Source organism: Dicentrarchus labrax, unplaced genomic scaffold (genome assembly GCF_905237075.1).
Source record: "Dicentrarchus labrax unplaced genomic scaffold, dlabrax2021, whole genome shotgun sequence".
Lineage (NCBI taxonomy): Eukaryota > Metazoa > Chordata > Actinopteri > Moronidae > Dicentrarchus > Dicentrarchus labrax.
Genome location: NW_026136720.1, coordinates 18,323,003 through 18,343,734, shown reverse-complemented (window position 1 = coordinate 18,343,734; position 20,732 = coordinate 18,323,003). Strand labels below are relative to the sequence as shown.

The 20,732-nt window shown below is 41.5% G+C and overlaps 1 protein-coding gene across 4 annotated transcripts in view; it reads left to right on the top strand.

The window, feature by feature from the left end:
• The window catches only part of plxnb2b (plexin b2b), a 128,517-nt gene that overhangs the window by 66,229 nt on the left and 41,556 nt on the right, over positions 1 to 20,732 (top strand). For 3 of the 4 annotated variants that reach the window (XM_051381422.1, XM_051381420.1, XM_051381421.1), the window contains 4 exons: positions 16,072 to 17,201; positions 18,254 to 18,442; positions 18,574 to 18,699; positions 20,124 to 20,224. In XM_051381422.1, coding sequence (XP_051237382.1) covers positions 16,074 to 17,201; positions 18,254 to 18,442; positions 18,574 to 18,699; positions 20,124 to 20,224 — 1,544 coding nt within the window. In that variant the 5' untranslated portion in view covers positions 16,072 to 16,073. Of the gene's footprint in view, positions 1 to 3,778; positions 3,942 to 16,071; positions 17,202 to 18,253; positions 18,443 to 18,573; positions 18,700 to 20,123; positions 20,225 to 20,732 lie in introns of all 4 variants that reach the window. The other variant, XM_051381423.1, reaches the window with a different exon arrangement.

Below are 20,732 nucleotides of genomic sequence, written 5' to 3'. Positions count from 1 at the left end.
TTGGAGAAGCTCACTCATTAATTGGCTGTGTTGGATGACACACAGCGAAATTACATTTGCATAGATCATTTTTAAATTGCCACCCAACATCCAGCTGGGAGCAATGCTGAGAATAAACCCTTTGGTTTTAAGTGTTTGCTTGTTTGACGGCAGTTTAGTGATGAGAGAGAGCAGGCATGGAGAAAAGGTGTCTGAGTGAAGTCAGTGGGAGCTGCAGGGCGTTTTTAAGCTGCGCTTAGCAGTAGCCATCTCGCCCACGTCTCCATACAAGCGAAGAAATTGGCTGTACTCAGCAGACCAGGACGGAGATAGCGAGTGGCAGGGGGCAGAGGGGGTGGCAGAACGGGCACCCAAGCAGGAGGAGAGGGGAGGGCAGGAGGGGGGAGAGTCAATTCCAAAAGGACTCTTGAGTTTCATTCCAAAAATTGAATCGTCAATTTCCATTCAGCCGACCACTCTGCAGGATTGGAAATGAATGAGTGTCAAGGCGCTGGTTGTCCTGGAAATAGAGGTTAGCCCTGGAGTGAAATTCAACAGCGACAGTGTGGGTGGGCCGGGAGGGTGGAGTGGATAAGTAGTAGAGGAGAAAGAAAGGTGGACTGGAATCAAAAGTGAAATTGAACACAGGGCCTGACCTTGGCGTGCTCCGTTTTGCGATGGCCAGGGCGATAATTCCTCTGGCTCGAGCTGCACAGACTGGCAGCTTTGGTGTGACCGAGTCCGAGAGAAGGGACGGCTGTAATTATCAGCAGAAGGCTCAGGAGATAAAGAGACTGAAATGTAGGCTTCACTGGCAGACATCAGCACTATCTCACACTCAAACTGAACGCTCATCGTGGCTGGTGCGTGTGAGCGCGTGTACGAGAGTGTCCATGTCTTTTTTTTTTTTTACAGGAGCGTGCTGTGTGCGTCTGTGTTACCCCCCCTGCCAACATAAACCCAGACTTTGATGTTTGGCCCCCTCCACCCCACCACATCTGAAGTATGGATGTGACAGAATGTCACCGCACTCACCTGACATGAAAGACACAGTGGCACCTTTAGAGACGAGGTGCAGATGCTATCCCTGACACGCCTCAGCTACGCCACATGACCAGCCCCCTAATGCCACCCTGCTGCTTATCAGGCCATCTGCAACCTGATTAAAGCAGCTTATTTTTAGGCAGTGGGGGGCTAATTCCCTCTGACCTTTTGTGTGTCTGCATTTTGATTAGAAACGGTGATCACACAGGGACTGAGCAATTCATAAATATCAATAATAAAATACAATCTTGCATGTGTAGGTATGCATCATACTTGTACCTCACCAGTGGTGGGAGAGGTATACAGATCATTTTAATGCAAATAATATTATAATAATAATAATAATATTAAAAGTACCAACTTATGTTATTATATATATAAATTATATTTTTGGATTCATATTCCTGATATATAAATGTCTAAATAGCATTTTTTGTTAAATTTAACTATTTCTTAAAACAATCTGTTAGTGCTGTTAGAGTATTTCAACTTGTTTTTCATTTATATGGACCTGTCCAAAGAACTGACTTTGTCATAGAGTAAAAGGTGCATTACTTGATTTTACTGGTTAGACAATATCTAGATATCGAGATATCTGCGGAAACAAATGCAGCATAATTTAAGAGCCAGTGGTGGAGGAAGCATTCAGATATTTTACTTAAGAATACAGCATTTCAAGTAAAAGTCCTACATTAAAAAAGGGATAAAAGTATGGAAGGCAGTGGTTCCTCTTCTATGGAGTCCGCCACGTTGAACCTTCATGATTCTACAGTAGCCCAGAACAGAAAAACCAAACACTGGCTTTAGATTTTGTGTTTCATGGCCACCAACCTAAAGATGCCTTGGAAGGCAAGCAGTATTAATTTAGTTGCAATGTGCAACTTCACTGCCACGAAATCCTTCACACTGGTCCTTTAAAGTATAAAAAGTATAGGCTGAAAAGTGCCCCCTGTGACTGTACTATTATACTATTATTATATAATTAGAATATTATTACTTATACATTAATGTGTAAGCAGCTTTTTAATGTTACAGCTGGCTTAGGTAGAGCAACTGTTTTTATAAAGGACTGTAATTAGTCATGATTTTCATTATGAATTGGTTATTTTCTCTATCAACTGATTCATTGTTTGCTTTCTAAAAATAAAGAAAACAGTGAGAAATGCCCATAACAATTACCCAGTGCTCAAAATGACACCTTCATATTGTTTGTTTTGTCCAGCCAACATTCCAGAGAAATAAAAATTATTAAGAGGAAAAGCAGCATATTTTCACATTTGAGGAGTTGCAACCATGATATGTTTGGCATTTTTATATGAAAAGTGTCTTGAATCATTTTTTATATTATGCTCTTTATAGGTTTTGTATGTAAGTAATTTGTAAAATAACTAGTAACTAAAACTGTCAGGTAAACGTAGTGAGTGAAAAGTAAAGTATTTCCCTCTGAAATGTAGGGCAGTAGAAGTAAAAAGTGGCACCACATGGAAATTTGAAGTATTTAACTTAAGTGAATGTATTTTAGTTACATTCCACCATTGTATGGCACATGTCACCCTTTAGCACGAAAGGTTTTGATACTGAGCCAGAGGAATAATATCCCTTAGCCTCCAAGCGTAGCACCGGTAGCTTTAATGTGTGTATGTGTTTGTGAGTGTGACTGTGTGAAATGGCTCCAGCCTTTTAAGTATCTCACTAATACGTAGAGTCCATTTTTCCAGGATTACAGGTGGTGGTGGTGGTGGGGTGTGCTCTACGTGCTGCTCATGCCAATAGGCATCCATCAACAATCACTGCTGCTCCAGCTCCTTATAGCAGCCTCCTGGGGAAACAGAGCAATCATGGCAGAGAAAAGGCTGTAGTCTGGACGGGATTCGGGGACTCTTTGTGATTTTTATTTTTTATTTTTTCCAACACTGTTCATTCTGGCCAGAGTGTATGTATGTGTGTGTGTGTCTGTGTGTGAGAGATTCAGGGTATTAAGAATATGAATGCATGTGTCTGCCTAGTAGAGCTGAAACAATGATAGTAGTCGATCCACATTAAATTAATCGGCAACTATTTTGATTATTGAGTCATCATTTAATTAATTTTTCAAGCAAACATGTGAAACATTCTCTGGGTCCAGGAACTCAAATGTGTGGATTTGCTCATTTTTCTCTGTATTATATGATTGACTATTGACTATTTTGAGGTTTTGGATTGTGGGCTGAATAAAACAAGCAATTTGAAGATGTCAGCTTGGCCTCTGGGAAATTGTGATAACTATTTTTTGCTATTTTTTCTGATTAGATTAAGATTGGTTATGAAAATAATCATTTGTTGTAGCCCTACTATGTAGTATATAGGGGTATGAAGAGCAATATACTTTATGTGCATACCCATTGCCACAGTTTCCAAGAGTCCAAGTTGTCTTGTTGAATTGTTTGCTTTGTTTGACCAACAGCAAACCAGCAAATTTGCAATGATAGGAAACAGAGAAAAAATTCAAATTGTCACATTTGAAAAGCTGGAACCCGCAAATGTTTGGCTGTTTTGCTTGAGCGAGTGACTTGAGTGATTTTCCAATCAAGTAAGGTCCATTTTATTTATGTTGCCCAAAATCACAAATTAGCCTCAAAGAGCTTTACAAAATATGACACCCTCTAATAGTTTGAGCACAAATGCACACACACGCTCCACTCCCATTTATTGTTTCTCTTCCCTTTCAGAGTCACACAAAAATAACACATTTTCTTACACTTACCCACACAAACAGCCCCTCTACCTGTCAGACAGCCTGAACGCTTTGGTCGTAGCAGGGACACCACGAGGGAATGGAGGGAGGCTGGCAGTTTGAGTGGCAGCACCGCTGATCATCTCTACGATTTCAAACTTAATTAACCTGGGCGTCGCGCCACACGTCTTCTGGCCCGTCAACGGTGAGTGCCGGTTCACTATCTCCTCTGAGATCTGCGGTGATGACGGGAGGACAAAGATGAGAAAAGGGGCGAGACGAGACAGATGGGAACTTGTACCATCAGCATCACATAACTTAACCTGCTTTTAAGGGATAATTTCTGTTAGTCACGACTTGAGTCTTATTTTCATGACAACACTGTACTCACCACAGTAACTGCTGAGATCTTGGAAGATGGTGACGTCACAAAAAGTGAAAAGCAAGCAGTCAGAAGATCAGAGAAATTGTAAAAGGTTACCAAAAGAACTTTATTTTGGGTAAAATTGAAAGGGGGCACACCTGAAGTGTAATAATCCTTCATTGCACAGAAAAACTGTAGGAAACAACCATGGTAGGTCAAAGCTGAACCAGGCAGTCAGTCTATAAAACTGTGATGGGTTTTTACGCAGACATACACACACTTACCGTCACCTTTTCTTTCTTTTTCAAATACGTTTGACAGTTTGAACCTTTCTGATTCTCTGACAGTTTGAGCTTCTTTCCTTGTTTTGTCTGACCTTCCGAAATCCAAACAAATTCAGTTTACTATCATAGAAAACTAGCAAATATTCATATTTTAGAGTTTGGAAGCAATTTCTGTTCATTGACTAAACTAAACTAATCATTTGGACTCTTTTAAAGAGTTAACCTGGTGAGTACTATTATTACTGACAGGAATAAGACTTAAGTTGTAATAAAGTATAATTATCCTTTAAAGGTCAACTGATGCCGCAGGTCGCCTTCTATAGAGTCGGCCATTTTGAACCGCTATTTTTCTAAGGTAGCCCAGAGGGACAAACCAAACACTGGCTCTAGATTTCGGGTTTCTCGTAAACGGTTGGAAGGCAAGCATTATTTAGTATTTAGTTGCAATCTGCAACTTACTACTACTACTACTACTACTACTACTACTACTACTACTTTGCAGCCGCCATAGTTTCTCCTTCGCGCTTTGAAGGGGAGGGTGAAGTGACGGAGTTGCGATCTGTAATTACTAGATGCCACTAAATCCTACAAACTGGACATTTTAAGAGTTAAAACTGGGACCAAAAGAGTCTGTTTGCATCTTTCTAGCTTCTACACATACACAACCTCTTTGAGTGTAATTCAAAGAGCCTATGAATATATTTTGGTCGCTAACTAACCCTCAGCAGTTTTTAGCGCAACAAACCCGCAAACAAAACCTCAGTTGCCCCCCTGCTCACTCGCTCCCAAGAGGCCTGACTCAGACTGTCCGTCTGAGCTCTGAGAATGTGGAAGTGCAGACTCAACCATCTCGACAGTAGGAGGGAGAGGTTTGTGTACCCACAAGGGCCTGCGCTGTATTCCCACAACCAACAAGGAATTTAAAAATACCTCAGCATTGCTGTTTCTCATGCAAAGAGGGAAAGAACCAAGACAGAAGATTGATCTTTGACAGCCCGCTCTTTCTCTCAATCTGTCTGTATCCTTTCCTTTTTAACTTTTTCCTTCATTGGCCTTTTTCTCGCAGCCTACTGTAAATAATCCTCTTTCTTTCTCACATTGCCTCCTTTCCCTAATCCCTTTCCTTCCCCTCTTCTGTCCTCCTGTCTGTCTGGCCATCTCATTTAAGTCGGTGACATTTGATGTGAAGTGGCGCAGGCCCGAGAGCTTACAGCCACTGACTCATAAAAACACACATGCGCATGGAGGACTTGATGTGGAGGGAAAGGTCAGGCCTACTCTCTGAGGGCCTAATCACCCACTCTCATTGAGTGGCTCGCTCACTCAGTCACCCTTGATTGAGTGTGTGCGTGTGTGTGAGAAATGTGATCACGGGTGTGACTCGGTCGGTATATGTAGGCGGGCGAGCGAGCGGGTGTGAGAGGGATGGATTGCGCCTTGAGAGTAGTGATTGGTGTGTGAAAGTGTGTTTATCAGAAAATGTCCGTTCCTGACTTGTGAACGTACGATTAGCAGATGACCGCTTTGGGTCAGGTGACATACACACATACAAATGTGCACACAAACACATGCACAGTCCTCTTGCCCAAACATGTGGTGTAATCAGCAGTCTTATCAGGGGAACTGTGGGGCTGTAACAGGCTCATTAACTTCTCCCTGAGCCTTTTCTAGAGAGGGAATTGGCCGAGACGAGTGGTCCACACTTCTCTCTACCCCCTCTTAATACAGTCTATTCTCTGCTCATTTTTTGTGGTAAGTGATTGCGCACGTGTGTGCATGTATGCATGACGTTCCTCTTTACCTCATGTTTCTGTGCTTATTCCCTCATTAGTGGACCTTCAGCACCGCCCTTCCTAGCTTAGTTTAAAGCAGCCGCTGGCAGAGCAGGGCAGCAGGGATTAAGTATTAAAGAGCCTCAGCTGCTCTGGGGCTCCAGTAGCTCAGCGTTCGGCCACCAAGGCCTGATAATGGTGTTTGTTTAGCCATTAGTCAGGCCCTGCTTAGCAGCTCTCTCCCCTCCGGCTGCAGAAACACTGATAGATGATAGATGAAGATTGTGAGGGCCAGCGGATGGAGGGATGAGTGCGGTGGAGTGGTTTCAATAGCGTCAAGAACATTCGGTGGAAGTGCGTGACACTAAGAAGTGCTGAACGTGGACCAGGCAAATGTGGTTTTTCATTAATATTTGGGACAGAGGAAGGGAGGAAGTTAGAAGGTGCTCTTGTGTTATGAGTTTAGGTTTTGTGTGGAGGCATACACATGTTTTTATCAGAGTCTACCCTTCCTGTGATTAGTTCTCGTCGTCCGACTAATTAAAAAGTAGCCCAGTCTATTTCCTTCTGCACGACCAGCGGAAAGTACTGCTTCTCGCTGAAAGCTATTTAATTTTATGAGGTATTTTTTGCAGCTAATTTAGCCATTACCTTTTAAGCTCCAAACGTGACCTTTTCTCCATATGCTGAGGAGAGCTGGCTAATCTTTAGGCCATTACCTGATAGCTGTTAGTCATTACCAAAAGCTGGAATCTTTCTGGGCCTCAGCCAACGCGTATATGCCCACCATTACAATGCTCAGTCACCATCCAAACTCTGACTCATCTTGACAAGTGACAGGCACCTGCCAGCTCACACAAAGGAACTATTGAGACTCAGTAACGTGTGTGTGATTGCCCTCCCTCTGTTCCTGTCTTCCTGTCTCTCTGTCTCTCATCCCTCCTGCCTTCTTTCCAGAGGTTGCCTCTGACACTGATTCAGCTCTCCGACCTGCGTTTAAAGCACTGGTTCAAAATTTTTTTTGGAATACATGTATTTGTTTTTTTTCCAAAAGGGAGAAGGTTGAGATCAGTGGCATGTCTGCGTGTTTAGGTTGTCTCTGTCCAAAGTGGAAAATACTACCAACACCTGTAGAACTCAGTATTTAACAGGTTGAACTGGTTTGTTCAATGTGTACACAAACAGAAAAAAAAGTCCTTTTTATTTAGAATAGCCAAAGACCAACTAAAATGGAAAGTAACACAAAGTAATGGAAGTGTAAATAAGTCTGTTACCCCTCAATGTAAACTACATACTTTTGCACATCTTCTATCACTATCGTTGAACTACTGTAAGTAAGAAATCTGACCTGACCTGCTGCATGTATACAGTTACTTCAGTGCATGTAAACGCATTCCTTGATTACCCACATAATGTGATTTCTCTGAGTAACTGGGTTTCTTATATGAGGTTCAGTGTGAGTGTCATTTTTCTCAGATCACATGTAGGTACTGACCAGGTTTGGTACCATGCACAGAGACCAAACCTATGCTCACCAACCCTGTCTGGCAACCCGGCTATATGCAAAGATAGAAGTTCATGACAGATGGACGACAAATTGCAAACTGGATAAACTGGATTTTTTAGTTTATATTTGCATACTTATTAAACAAACAAGATAGGTAGTGTTAATTGCTGAGCTCTTGAGGTGTTGGCAGCTGTATTTTTCCCACATTGGTCAGAACCAGGCTTGCTGTTTCTCCCTGCTTCTAGTGTTTATGTGAAGTTAGGCTAAACATGTCCCGACTACACCTCTCCGCTGAACATACAGACACACAAAATTGATATCAATCTCCTCATCTCACTCTTGGAAATAAAGCAAATATGCACACATTAACTGTTCCTTTTTATACCAAAGCTAACACTAGACACACATTGGTTACATCTCCGTGTCCAACATTAAGGGGTTTCCATGTGATTTTCCCATAAGAGGGCAGGCGAGCAATCAGTCACCATAAGATCAGTATTCCCCTTGAAACCAAACTAAAACTGGGCACTGAGACTAAACCACATTACAAGATACCTTCATGGCTCATTGGCGTTTATGCTGTTGAAGTGAAATCATTATAGCCAATAAGGTGTGTAATGGATTCCTTCCCAGCAGTCAGTCTGCCTGCCTGACTTCTTAATTGTGGATGCATGTGTGTTGGAACGTAAGTGCGCATATATATGTAAGTGGAGGGTGTGTGTGCTTGTGTGTGTGCGTGCGCGTTGGGAGTAAGGAATTGCCTCAGGGTGTTGTACAGATTAGAGAATCTGCCCTCCAAGCAGAGGAAGCTGGGATTTAAGTTTCTGTGTGTGAGCAAGCGATCCAACCTGCTGAAGTGCCCTTGAGCAAGACAATGAATCATTACCTGTTCTCAAAAAAAGAGGCCGAACACTGACAGGAGAACGAGAAAAAAGGAATATCTTGCAGCCATCAACCAATATGCCATAAAGAGATTGGTTTTTGAAACGATTAGTCGATTTAGCAATTAGTTGATGGACAGAAAATGAACTGGCAACTATTCTGGTGATCAATTAATCATTTGCCACTTCCAGTTTCTCAAATGTGAAGATTTGCTATTTTATTTTGTTGTAAATTGAGTAACTGTGGGCTGTAGACTGTTGACAGACAAAAAGAAATGTTTTACAGTTTTTACAAAAATTTACAAAAGTCAGTAGATGAATTGATAATGAAAATAATCTTTAGTTGCAGCCCCAGTTGTGGATGTGGGCAACATTTGTCATATGCAGTTATGGAGTTGGATCTGAGATGCGTATCTGTGAGTGAGTCGAGCTGATTTAGTGAGCTTGTGTATGCATGCCTGCCCCTACAACTGTTTGTGTGTATTAGCAACCGTCTGGATGTGGCGGCGATGTCGTAGGAGCCATTGGCTCCTGAAAGTAGCTCTTCTCCGCCAGGCCAGGCCGTTTAATCAGGTTCCCCACATCCGCCAGCTGTGTCCACACAGCAAACAGCCACTCTGTCTCGCTGGAGAGCCGCAACATCCAGCTGGGGGTGGGAGAGGCCAGTTAGCATTGGGAGATCAGCCCAAGCTGCTGCTGCCCAGACAGAGAGGTTGCATTTGTGTGTTTGTTTGAGAGGCAAACAGAGATCGAGAGATTACAAGAGACACTGAGGTCAGCTGCTGAGAAAGGTATAAGGCAGTAGTGAGTGTGTGTGTGTGTGTGTGTGTGTGTGTGTGTGTGTGTGTGTGTGTATCCTTGCACACATGAACATTTAAATGTGTAGTTTGTGTGTGCCTGTAGTTTTGCATTCCCGCTGTTCAAGTGTCCAGCTGGCAGAGGGGAGATAGCAGGAGCCTTGAAAATGGTGACGGAGCGGTAAACAGACACACAAACAGCCCATCAGTCCTAATGAGGAAAAGTGCTGTGTCTAAAAGGATGGTGGGGGCGGGTTACGCTCGTACCCCTGACTCTTGGTCATATATCAAAACAGACAAACATACACAAGAGGGAGACACATGTAGACACACAAGAGAAGCACAAGCACACAGGCCTGAGAACTGGGACACACACACACACACACACACAGTCTAATAGGATAGCACATTGTGATCCACACACTCCTTGGGTCACGGGCCAACTTTAAAGGTGTTAGCATATTTAGGCCAGAGCAGCTGGATCCCACTGAAATGGTCCAGGCCCATCAACCCCCCCCACCTGTGCCTGGTGCCCTGAATACAATGGCTGGGCTGGCTGCTTTGGTGAGCGTGGTTCTCCCAGTCAGTCAAATTGAAATAAATGAACTGCCAACCCTGACGGCAGGGTAATTGTTCATATGGAAATTGGATTGCCGTCGTCACACCAGCCTCCCATTGCAACTTGTGAAACAATTTCACTGTGAGGATGGGACAAGAGCGTTTGCATGTCAAAAAATAAAATAAAAAAAGTGAGATGGGAGACATGCAGAGAAAGAAAGAGTTCTCCACACTCTCCCACTTCATGTTTCATCTCTGACAATGCCGCTTGTTCCGCCTATCCTTCCCTTGATGGCGGTGGGAAAATAAAGGACAAGGATCTGCCCCTCATTTCCGGCTCCTTGTATGTCTTCTAACCCATGTTGTCATGTTCCCTTGTACACATTTTATCAGGCCTTTTCAGCAACCTACACACTGCGAGAGACATGGCAAGATTTGCTTGAGGCATTAACCCTTCGCTCACCTTAACCCCCCCCGCCCCCCCGCCCTCCCGCCCTCCCTATTTGCCCAGCCCTGGGCATATGTGAGTAATTTCATAGCAGTTCACTTTTATCAGTGTGTAACACTGAAAGCGGCTTCAATGTGAAGACACCCCCTCACATCAATGTCAGACCCTGGCATCTGTCAAAGCCAGCTCTCCGATAAAGAAAGTGCTGAATATGAATTATCACGGCATGGGGTGATATCCTATTATGTTTTCGGGGTAGGGTGTCTGTTTTTTTATTTATTATATCAGTTTCCTTTCCGTATCTGTTTTAATCAATGAGAGGAGAACTCATGCTGATTCAAAACTTGCCAGGTCAGCAGTTGTGGAAGTGTTTGTGTGTGATCTAATCATTACACACACACACACACACACACACACACACAGTCCCTCTTTTATTTTCCTCTCACTCCTTCCTGATGTCGCTCCCTTTGCGCAGGCACGCTCGCACACTTCCTCCTGGTGGGTATCGTCCTAGAAAAGGGGGATGATGCAGCAAGAGGATTGGCCAAGAGGCGTGCGGACTGCCATGCTGGGTTTTAGTGCCCCTGTGTCAAAGAAACACAGTGTGGCAGTTTGAAGGGAAGAGTGTCTCTGTGTGGTCAGAGTGGGATTACCTTGTCAGCACTTCAAGCTGCGTCTGTGCACGTATTGGTGTGTGCACATGTTTCTCTAAGCCTATGAATCTGTGTGTTTGTGTGCACACCTGGCATTTTTCAATTATCTTTCATTTTCCTCTGCTGGGAGCTTCTTTTCCTGTCCAGACATGTCCTAACTTGTGGAGGGAGGGTAAAAGAGATGGCACTACAGTAGTCACAAAAAAGGAGTCTGTGCCTGTGTGTGTGATGACTAGCAAGCTGACACAGAGACACACCTTCTTGTGCTATTTTCAAGCCTGTGTATGTTGTACCTCAGCAGTCTTTCTCCTAATGTTTATTTCCCCTCAGCCATAGGTATAAACTAGAGGTAAAAATTACAAATTACTTTGCTAAATCAAATTGTGTGACTGTATCATCGTTCATGAAGCTCTTCAGCGATATGTTCAGTTCAGTAGCCTAAAAAAAACTAGGACAATACAAGCACTCATAGGTTTTTTTTATTTTGTTTGCTGACAATATTCTAATACACGTAAAAGAATACAACATAATAGAGCAAGCAATAAGAAGAGAAGAGTTTTCAGAGTTGGTTAGTCTGTCTTAATTTACTCAGAATTAATTGCAAATTAGCTAGGGATGTAACGATACAGTCAGTTCAAGATTAGATAATTCACAATATGATTTTCTTAACAAAATAAGACAAATTAAGACAGAAAAAGAAATATATATAAAAAAATATTTTTTCTCTTATATTTTCTTTATATCATATTTTTTATTTCTGAGGTCAGGCTATAAACTGTGCAAAACATAATTCCTTTTTAAAATGAAACTTATGTCTTTGTGCTTTACCAGCGTAGGTTTTCATCACAGATTGGAATCTTCACATAGTTGTATCGCGATATATCTTTACATTCCTAAAATTAGCTTTGCTTAGGATAGTCAAGAACTAGACAACTTTGTGCAATGTATGAATGTAGGTGTTTATCTGAAGTCTGATAATTGATCCAATGCATAGTCAGATTCTTGTCTTTATGAAACCCCTGAACTTATTACTTTCCCTGGTGTTTATGCAGTCCACCAATCTTTGCCATTCAGTGTCTGATATTACAAGAAAAGAGCAAAAGACCAGAAAACTGAGTCACATGAACAAATAATTGATTAAATCTATTCAGATTAATTGCTTGAGAGCCACCTATTTGCTAAAGAGCTATCACGTCATTATCGTTTATTTTTGTAGTCTTTTAATGAGTTTTTAATAAGACCGTAATGTGAACCTTCAGTATAATGATTCTGTGTTAAAAATCTCACTCGCTTTGCTTTTTACTGTAACTACAAAGTCAAATGTGTTCAGTGAAATTAGTTGAGATTTGTAATTTGAGGTCAGTTCAATGATGACAATCAGGCAGTTTTAATTCATCAGTTGTGTTCACATTTTTCAGATGTGCCAGATTCATTAGCACATGATGTGTTTCATTATTATTTATCCCAGGCCATTGGAGGCTTCATTAGCTGCAGGCTGATGCAGCACGCAGCCTCTAAATTTAGCAGCTTTTTATTTATTCAGAATGGCCACGTGTTGGATGGTATGCCCAGTTGCCATGTTCTCTCACAGCAGCTTAGAGACATGTTGAGAAAAGAGAGGTGGGCTGGTCTGTGGAGAAATGGGCCTCATTCCACCTGTGTCACCCCCACCAGACGTCTGCCTCTCTTCAGCTCTTTGAAGCCTCTTTAATTCCAGCGTTCAGGATTAAGCCCATGAAAAAAGGATGAAAAGTGATAGAGCGACAGAAGGAGACATCCTAGGAGAGAACAGCCTCCTTTGAAATATGTTAAGAATTTCGTTTGCACTGACCCACAATGCAGCATCTGAGGGAAACTTTTTTTTTTTTTTTCCTGATCGGGGGCTGGCTATAGGATTTGCATGAATAGGAAAAGGAGTCTTTGAAGCCATGGATGTAAGTGGAACTGGAGTTTATTGAAACCTAAATGAGCGCCCCGAGACATTGTCCTTGCATTGTACATTACAGACTGCGAAAGTTGCTTTGTCACAGCAGGTTTAATTGGAAGTCAAAGGAATCAAGTAATTTTCCGCCACAGAAACCACTGACACAGTCCACCTTTTGTAGAGTCTCTCTGTGCGGTCGGTATCATGGCCAAGTGAATTGATAGAAATATGGATATTACAGTTTTTAGTGGATTCAGAGAGCCAGTCATGCTTCAATTACTGTCCATATTTACAATCGCAGCGAATATTTAGACAGTATGCTCTTCCTTGTTGTGTACAGAAACAGGGGAAAAAAACTCAGTACCATTAAGCAAACAGCTGTTGTTTAATTTCAAACATTTTGTTGATGCACAGAATGACTATAGGTTTAATTAGTGTGTACAGGAGAGGCTGTTGAAGTTACAAAACACTGGATTTTTCTGCCAGGTGTTTCCACAAACAGAAAAAATGCACATTAAAGGTCATGTGCCAGAGTACCTGAACCTGTCTAGTCTAAACTGTTGAACCATCAACAGGCTGTCAAGTGGCAGCTGGTTGTGAGAAAACGCAGTCTCACAGGAGTTATATGTTGTAGCACTTTTAAGAACAGAAATAAGTACTTAACAAAATGAATAGAAATGAGAAAACAGACAGGTGGAACAATTTAAAAAAAAAGGTCAGTGCACTTGAGTATCAATCTGGGAGCACATAAATTACATGTCAGTTATCACAAGTAGTGCCCTCTATTGTGGCTTCCATTGGTTTTTCTTGTTTTTTTTTATTGTCATTCACGCCTTCAATAGAAAGCCATCTGCATTCTAGCTTGATTGTCTTCCAAGTTGTTGCCAAAGGGCAGCCCTGCCCTGAGTGAGGCTTTGCGAAGCACACTTTTAGAGAGCGAACTTTATTACACCCAGACTGCCTCACAGAGGTGTTCATTTATTTCTCTGATCGTTTTAAGGCCATTTTTCTCTGTCTCTATAAGAACATTTTGCAATTTGCCACAACTCTTCGACTGTGTTTTGTCTATGTTGTCAACATTTTGAGGCTGCAAGAACGTTTTGCAGTTTATGCAGTTTTTGTGATGCTTCTTTGAAAACTCAAGCATAAAAGTGACTTATTGTGGCGCCTCTTAAAGCTGACACATGCTTGTAATTGTCATTCAATTTTCCCATGGATGTGTCATTGTAATTGAAGTTTTGTCACTGTAGAGATGAAGATGTTGTTCACATAATGTTCCTTTTATTTTGTCCACCCCTGTAGCATGTAAACTCCACTCCTCTTTAGTTATATCTAAAAAAAAAAAATGCTGACTACCCCTCCCTCTTAATTAAAGCTGTAAAAACCAACCGCACACATTTCTGTCCTGAATAAGCACAGACAGAGATTTTATTGCACCATTTCAATTTTAATTGAAATATTTAAGGCTATGAATGGAAAAGGGCACGATACATTTATGCAGTGAAATTGGTTGGAGGGGGGGCTAGGAGTGAGGCGGTAAATGGGAGGAAAAATAAAATCATCAAATCAAGTAGTGGGCACTTAAATGCAAATGGGAGTTGCCAGTGAAATTAACAGGTTCCCCCCCTTGGGCAAATGTCTAATCAGTGGTCTCCCCACTTAGTCCTGTAAGGGACGGCAGGTTAACGTAATAAAACACAGCTTCTTGGAAGTTTTATCAGGAGTTTTCAATTTGACAAATGTGCCTGCGGAACTTGACTGACAAAGCGGAATGAGAAGGAGGATGCTATTGTGAGAGTGCGAGCTTCAAACCGCATGCAAACATAGACACACATTTGCTGTGTGGGCAATAGCTGATTCAAAGCCACCTGCAGTTCCATATTTACCACAGCCTGGGCAAACAGCAGTGAGCGAGGACTCCACAGGCACCTGCTGTTAGCCAGTACATGATGCTGTCTGTATTTTACAGGGATATTGTGTGATCATGTTTCCTGAGACAAAACAGTGTAGTTCCTCAGAGCATTGTGCTTTTGGAGGTGGTGTTCAAGGAGAAAGCAAAGTGCAAATGAAGTTGGAACAGATCCAAGCTTTTTAAATAGGATTTTATTGTGTTGTGGTTTGAGATCTAGCTCTCGGCCTTAATCTTTTTTTACCCCCACACAGAGCCGTTTTATTTTTTCACTATCATTTCTGATATTAAGTCAATTAAATCCAAAATAACGCACCCTTTATAGAACTGGAGCTGTAAGTCGAGTCATACACAAACAGCTGCACTACAGCTCGAGGCAGTCGCAATAGTAGTTTTATCCCTGTAACGTAAATCCATATCTTTAATATGCTTTATATGTACTAGTCTTGACGCATCAGTACACACAAATTCTTTGTAGCCATGCAGGTAGTTTGGGTTTCATTTGGCACACAACCATAGACAGTGCCAATCTTGAGTAATCTGCACACCTTGCTGTAAACCGTTTTTCACGAGAATTACTTTCTGGTTGTTGAACAACACCCTCTCTTTGATGTAACATTACGTAACATTACATTTCTAAGTATAATCTTTCAATGCTTTTAACACCACAAACAACATGTAATTCAAGCCAGTTGGTTTGGGGTGGCTTCAGAAACGGATATCGTAAATTCTGGCCTAAATAAAGTGAAAAGTGTCCACATGACTATATACAGCTCATGCAAAATATAACTGAGAAAACACGTTTAGTTGTAAATTCAGCAAAAAAGATCAGTTTGAGTTTTTTTGGGCCAACAATCAGTATTTTGCTGAGAGTTAGATGAGCAGATCATTACTCTTATATCTGTAGGGTATATATGAAGCTGAATCAATGTGATTGATAGCTTAGCAGAAAGACAGGAAATAGGGAAACAGCAAGTGCCTCTGTTCAAAGGTTAAAATGTCACTAATTAACTTGTTGTATCTTGTTTGTTTTAAACCGTGCAAAAACCATAGTGAAAAAAGCGTTTAGCTAAGCTTACCGTCTCCAGCTTGCATATGTGAGTGTGTGTTAAGGGCTGTATGCGAACCACACAGCCACTCTACACTGGAGTCTAGTGTTACAGATGGTTAATGTGCAATTATGTGTGCATTTAACTACATTAATAATGAAACGCCCTCTCCCTTTCTGTTCTCTCCAGAGATGGCGAGCTGGGTCTCCCTCCTCCTCTTTCTCTTCTGCAAGTCAGTCACACAAGCCCAGGAGGAGAGCAACAACGTCCCCATCCTGGAGTTTACCTCCGAGACCTCCATCAACAATGTGGTCCAGGACATCCAGACCGGTCGGATCTACCTGGGGGCGGTAAACACAATCTTCCAGCTGGGACCGTCGCTCCGCATGCAGGCCCGTGCCGATACGGGACCCAAAGAGGACGCCCGGACCTGTACACCTCCTGCTTCTGCATGTCAGGACACAAAGCCCATGCCCAACCTCAACAAGCTTCTGCTGGTCCATCCGTCCAACGGTTCTCTCATAGTCTGCGGCAGCCGCTACCGGGGCATCTGCGCCCTCCTCAACCTGACCAACGTGGAACAGCAGCTGTATTACAGTGACAGTAAAGGAGAGAGGACTTACGTGGCTAGCATAGAGGATAATGTGAACGTGGTGGGCGTCATGTCCAACTACACAAAAGATGAGAACACCTTCAGTGTTTTTCTTGTTGGGAAGGGCTACGGAAGCCTGGACAGTACAAAACTCATCAGCACACGAATCCTTCAGGACTACCGCGAGTGGGTCGTGTTTGAGAGCATCATTGAGGCATCAACGGTACAGACGACGCCATTTGTTCCCAAGTACCTGCATGACTTCCGCCTTGCCTTCAAAGAGGATGGTTTTGTTTATTTCCTCTTTTCACGAACACTCGATGGTACAGATAACAAAAACCTGACCTTTGTGTCTCGTCTTTGCGAAAACGACCACCATTACTATTCTCACACAGAGCTCCAGTTAAACTGTGGCCCGAATAACAGATACAACAAAGTCCAAGCCGCATACGTGGCTTCTCCAGGAAAAGAGCTTGCACGGGTCATGACCGAATCAGGTATGTATGGGAAGGTCGTTTCCTGGAACAAAGTTCTGTTCATGGTGGCGAGCCCAGATGATGACGACAACGATTCGGCTCTCTGCATGTACCCACTCAACTTCATCAATGAGCGGCTGGTGGATATCATCAGCGCCTGCTACAGCGACTCGGGGAAGATTTCCGGGTTTCCTGCTGTGGACATCCCCTACTCATCAAAAAATGAGGAATTCTGCTCGTCGAAAATTGCAGTAAGTGCTTCTGATGTGTCAGATTGAAATTGTTTAAAATGTGTTTTTTGAAATGAACGAGTGAAATGTTTTGAAGAAGTCCCTTTACACTAATAAATAATGTATACATGTGTCACTGTTGACTTTAATGTCTCTCTGTTGACTTTTTTCTGCAGATCCTTTTGTGTTGTTTTGTCTAAAGCTCTTGTTCTGCCTCACTCATTTTTCTCTGTCCTTCCATGTCTCTTTACCCAGTTACCTCATCCAGAATGATACTATGGGAATCAAAAATATTTGCCCCAATGATGAAAGCTGAAGTTTTCCCTTTCATAGTTGACGTCACAATTTTTACACATTTTTTTTTTTACAAATCTATCATAGATAACAATGTAAATACAAAGCTCATGTAAATTCTAATAAATATGACTTCATAATATCTAATCTGTTCCAGGCTATTTCAATGGTGCTGAAAAAAATAAACTTAATGAGATGAATAACATTAATAACAGTAATTTAACACACATTAAACCCATGTTTAATTTCACAGCTTTAGCGTATTTGACCAGAACAGTCATGTAAACACAAATATGCGTCACTCTACATTACATTCATTCAACCATAAATGAAGCATTTCACTGTTCATCATGTATGAATATCCTATCAATTAAATGTCAACACAGAACATATATTTGCATATATTTGTAATTTGTTCTGTTAAATGAGTATTAACATATGTTGCTGTATCTCTGTTATTCCAAATTAGAAAAATTACATCCTAAAAAAAAACTATAAATAAATAAAGTGACATCAGGCAAGTTCTGTAATAATACATTTTATTATATTAAGTAAAAGAAATAACCCAAAAAAAACAACTCTATTACACATGTAAAACACAGGCTTTCAATTAAAAATTGTGAAAAAACTGGCTCATAGTTAAACCTAATCTCTGACCCCTGTTATATAGCTTTTTTAGTAGAGTGGGATTGATTCCCACATATTCCCTGTCGTATCCTTTTGGATTAAATTGCACACAGTGTTTTCATCGTTCTTTTGTTCTTGCTTTTCTTTTACAGAAGAACACGTTAGAAAATTTCAAGTGTGGCGCAGACTTTTTGCCTTCCCCTCTGGCAAGCAAGCCAAGAGTCGCCTTAAAGGCAGATGCAGTGTTGACGAAGCCGGGCCTTCTGACCGCTGTGGCCGTCGCTGTGGAGAATGATCACACTATCGCCTTTTTGGGGAACAACCAGGGGGAAGTCTTTAAGGTGGAGTGGTCTTTTGATCTGTTGCTTTTCTCACTTTTTTTCCCTTTGAATTTTTACTTGAGGGAAGCAGGATGGGGGAATTGCAGCAAATACCTCATGTCAAACGGAGTTACCTTTTGTTTTCTGCCCAGGTACATCTGACCACTGATCCATATGTGTACAGCAAGACTCCTGGAGTCACCGTGGGAGAAAAGGTCAACAAGAACCTTTTCTTTGACCTCAGTCAGAGCCACCTCTACATTACCACAGAGAAAAGGGTGTGTATGTCAGGAACTCTTTCGTAACACACATCATACAGTATAACCCATGTCTACAGAGGAGGCATTCAGGCACAGCACTGCATTTAGATTCCCTGTGTTTTGGCAGAGTTCAGAGCCCAATACACAATCGCTCATGTAAAACAAGAAAGTAGACATGAATCATAAAAAAAGATGCTTTGGGTCACAATTACGTGCATAAAGTGTGAGTTAAACACGAGCCAATACACTGCCTGTGTGATGACTGAGTGAAAATGTAATATTTAATTTATTCTCTCTTCTGTCTGTGAGACAAGCAGCTGAAAAACGTGACTGAAACGCCTCCTGTGTAGACATAGTGAAACAGTTCTTACTAGCTCTTCTCTTTTATTGACAATTTTATCACAGGAAGAGAGTATTAGACACATACTGTCTGACTAGGTTTTACCTAAAGGAAGTTGATATAGTTTCTGCTGGCTTTCAAGGGAGAGTTGAATATGTATTTTTATAGAGAATGCAAATTACTCAAATTTTTAGTAGATGAAAGTTTAAATGACTTGCTCAGTGTTACTTGTTACTTGTTAAAGTGTTTACTTACGTGTTTATATATATACTTTACAGAAACTTATATTATTATTATATATGTTACATTATTGAACTATTATTGTAGATGCAGTATTTTAATGTTTAAGTTGACAAACTTAATATACTGTTAGGTAATTTAATCTATAACTCTGTATCATATTTTATAAGATGATTGAACCATACGCAGAGTAATAATAGGACTGACTCATAATTCAGCCTATTTGAATCACTGAACAAAACCAATTATCCAGATATAAGTCCAGTGTGTAACATTTAGCATGATCTATTGGCCGAAATGGAATATATTATCCATAGTTATGTTTTCATTAGTGTGTAATCACATGCAAATAAGAATCTTTATGGGGTTTTTTTACCTTGGAATGAGCCTTATATATTCATAGACACTGCGGGTCGCCTTCCACGGCGGCTGCCATGTCGAACCACCATGTCTCTACAGTAGCCCAGTAGGGAAAAACCAAACACTGGCTCTAGATGGGTTTGATTTTTTTACACCTTTTGTGGCCACTGTAGTTTTTCCTATGCGCTTGGAAAGAGAGGCTAAAGCGAGGGAGCTGCAATCTGCAATCTGCAACTACAGCGTTGAATGCCACTAAATCCTACACACTGTTCCTTTTAAGTACAATAAATATTTAGCATGTAGAAAGAGATAATTGTTTTAGTATTTGAACATGAGGAGCAGCTATGAGAGACCATATGCTGTGACAGAACTCGTTTTACTGCCACTCTGCACACCTGCAACAAACCAAGGGACATTTGTAGACGTACTTTAAATGCTTCATATTTCATGCAGTGTCCCCCGCTAAGGTTCTCTGTTCATTTTTTATGTTATAATGCTCCAGATCACCAAGGTGCCAGTGCAGACGTGCCTTCAAAAGAAAGACTGCCAATCATGTGTGGAACTGAGGGACCCTTACTGTGGCTGGTGTGTCCTGGAGGGCAGGTGAGGCTTACATACACACACACACACTCTCATGGATGCACTTATAAATGCATGCACACAGCGACAGACTAACGCAAACACTCACACATGCAATTCCATCTGTAAAACACAGCAGGGTATTTGTTCAGTGTTTTATTGCAGACACTTTTAGTACCCTTCGGTGTTTATATTCCATCTCCTGTTGTCCGTGCAGCCGTAAGGAATTAAAGCTGTTTGTCAGCCTCATGCAGCGAAGGCAGTCTGTGCAATTTACACTCATCAGCCTATATTTATCAGGGTCTGGAGGGCAGAAGGGACTGTATGTATCAAGCATTTTACAGAGATGTGATCGGGAACAAGAAGAAAGCATAAAAACTGTTCTTCTGGAAGTTGTTGATACTTACATTCAGAAACATTTACTTAGTCACCTGACAGGGAAATTAATCAGCAACTATTTCTATAATGAATAAATCCTTTCAGTTATTTTTCAAGCAAAAAAGCCTCATTCTCAAATGTGATATATCTACTT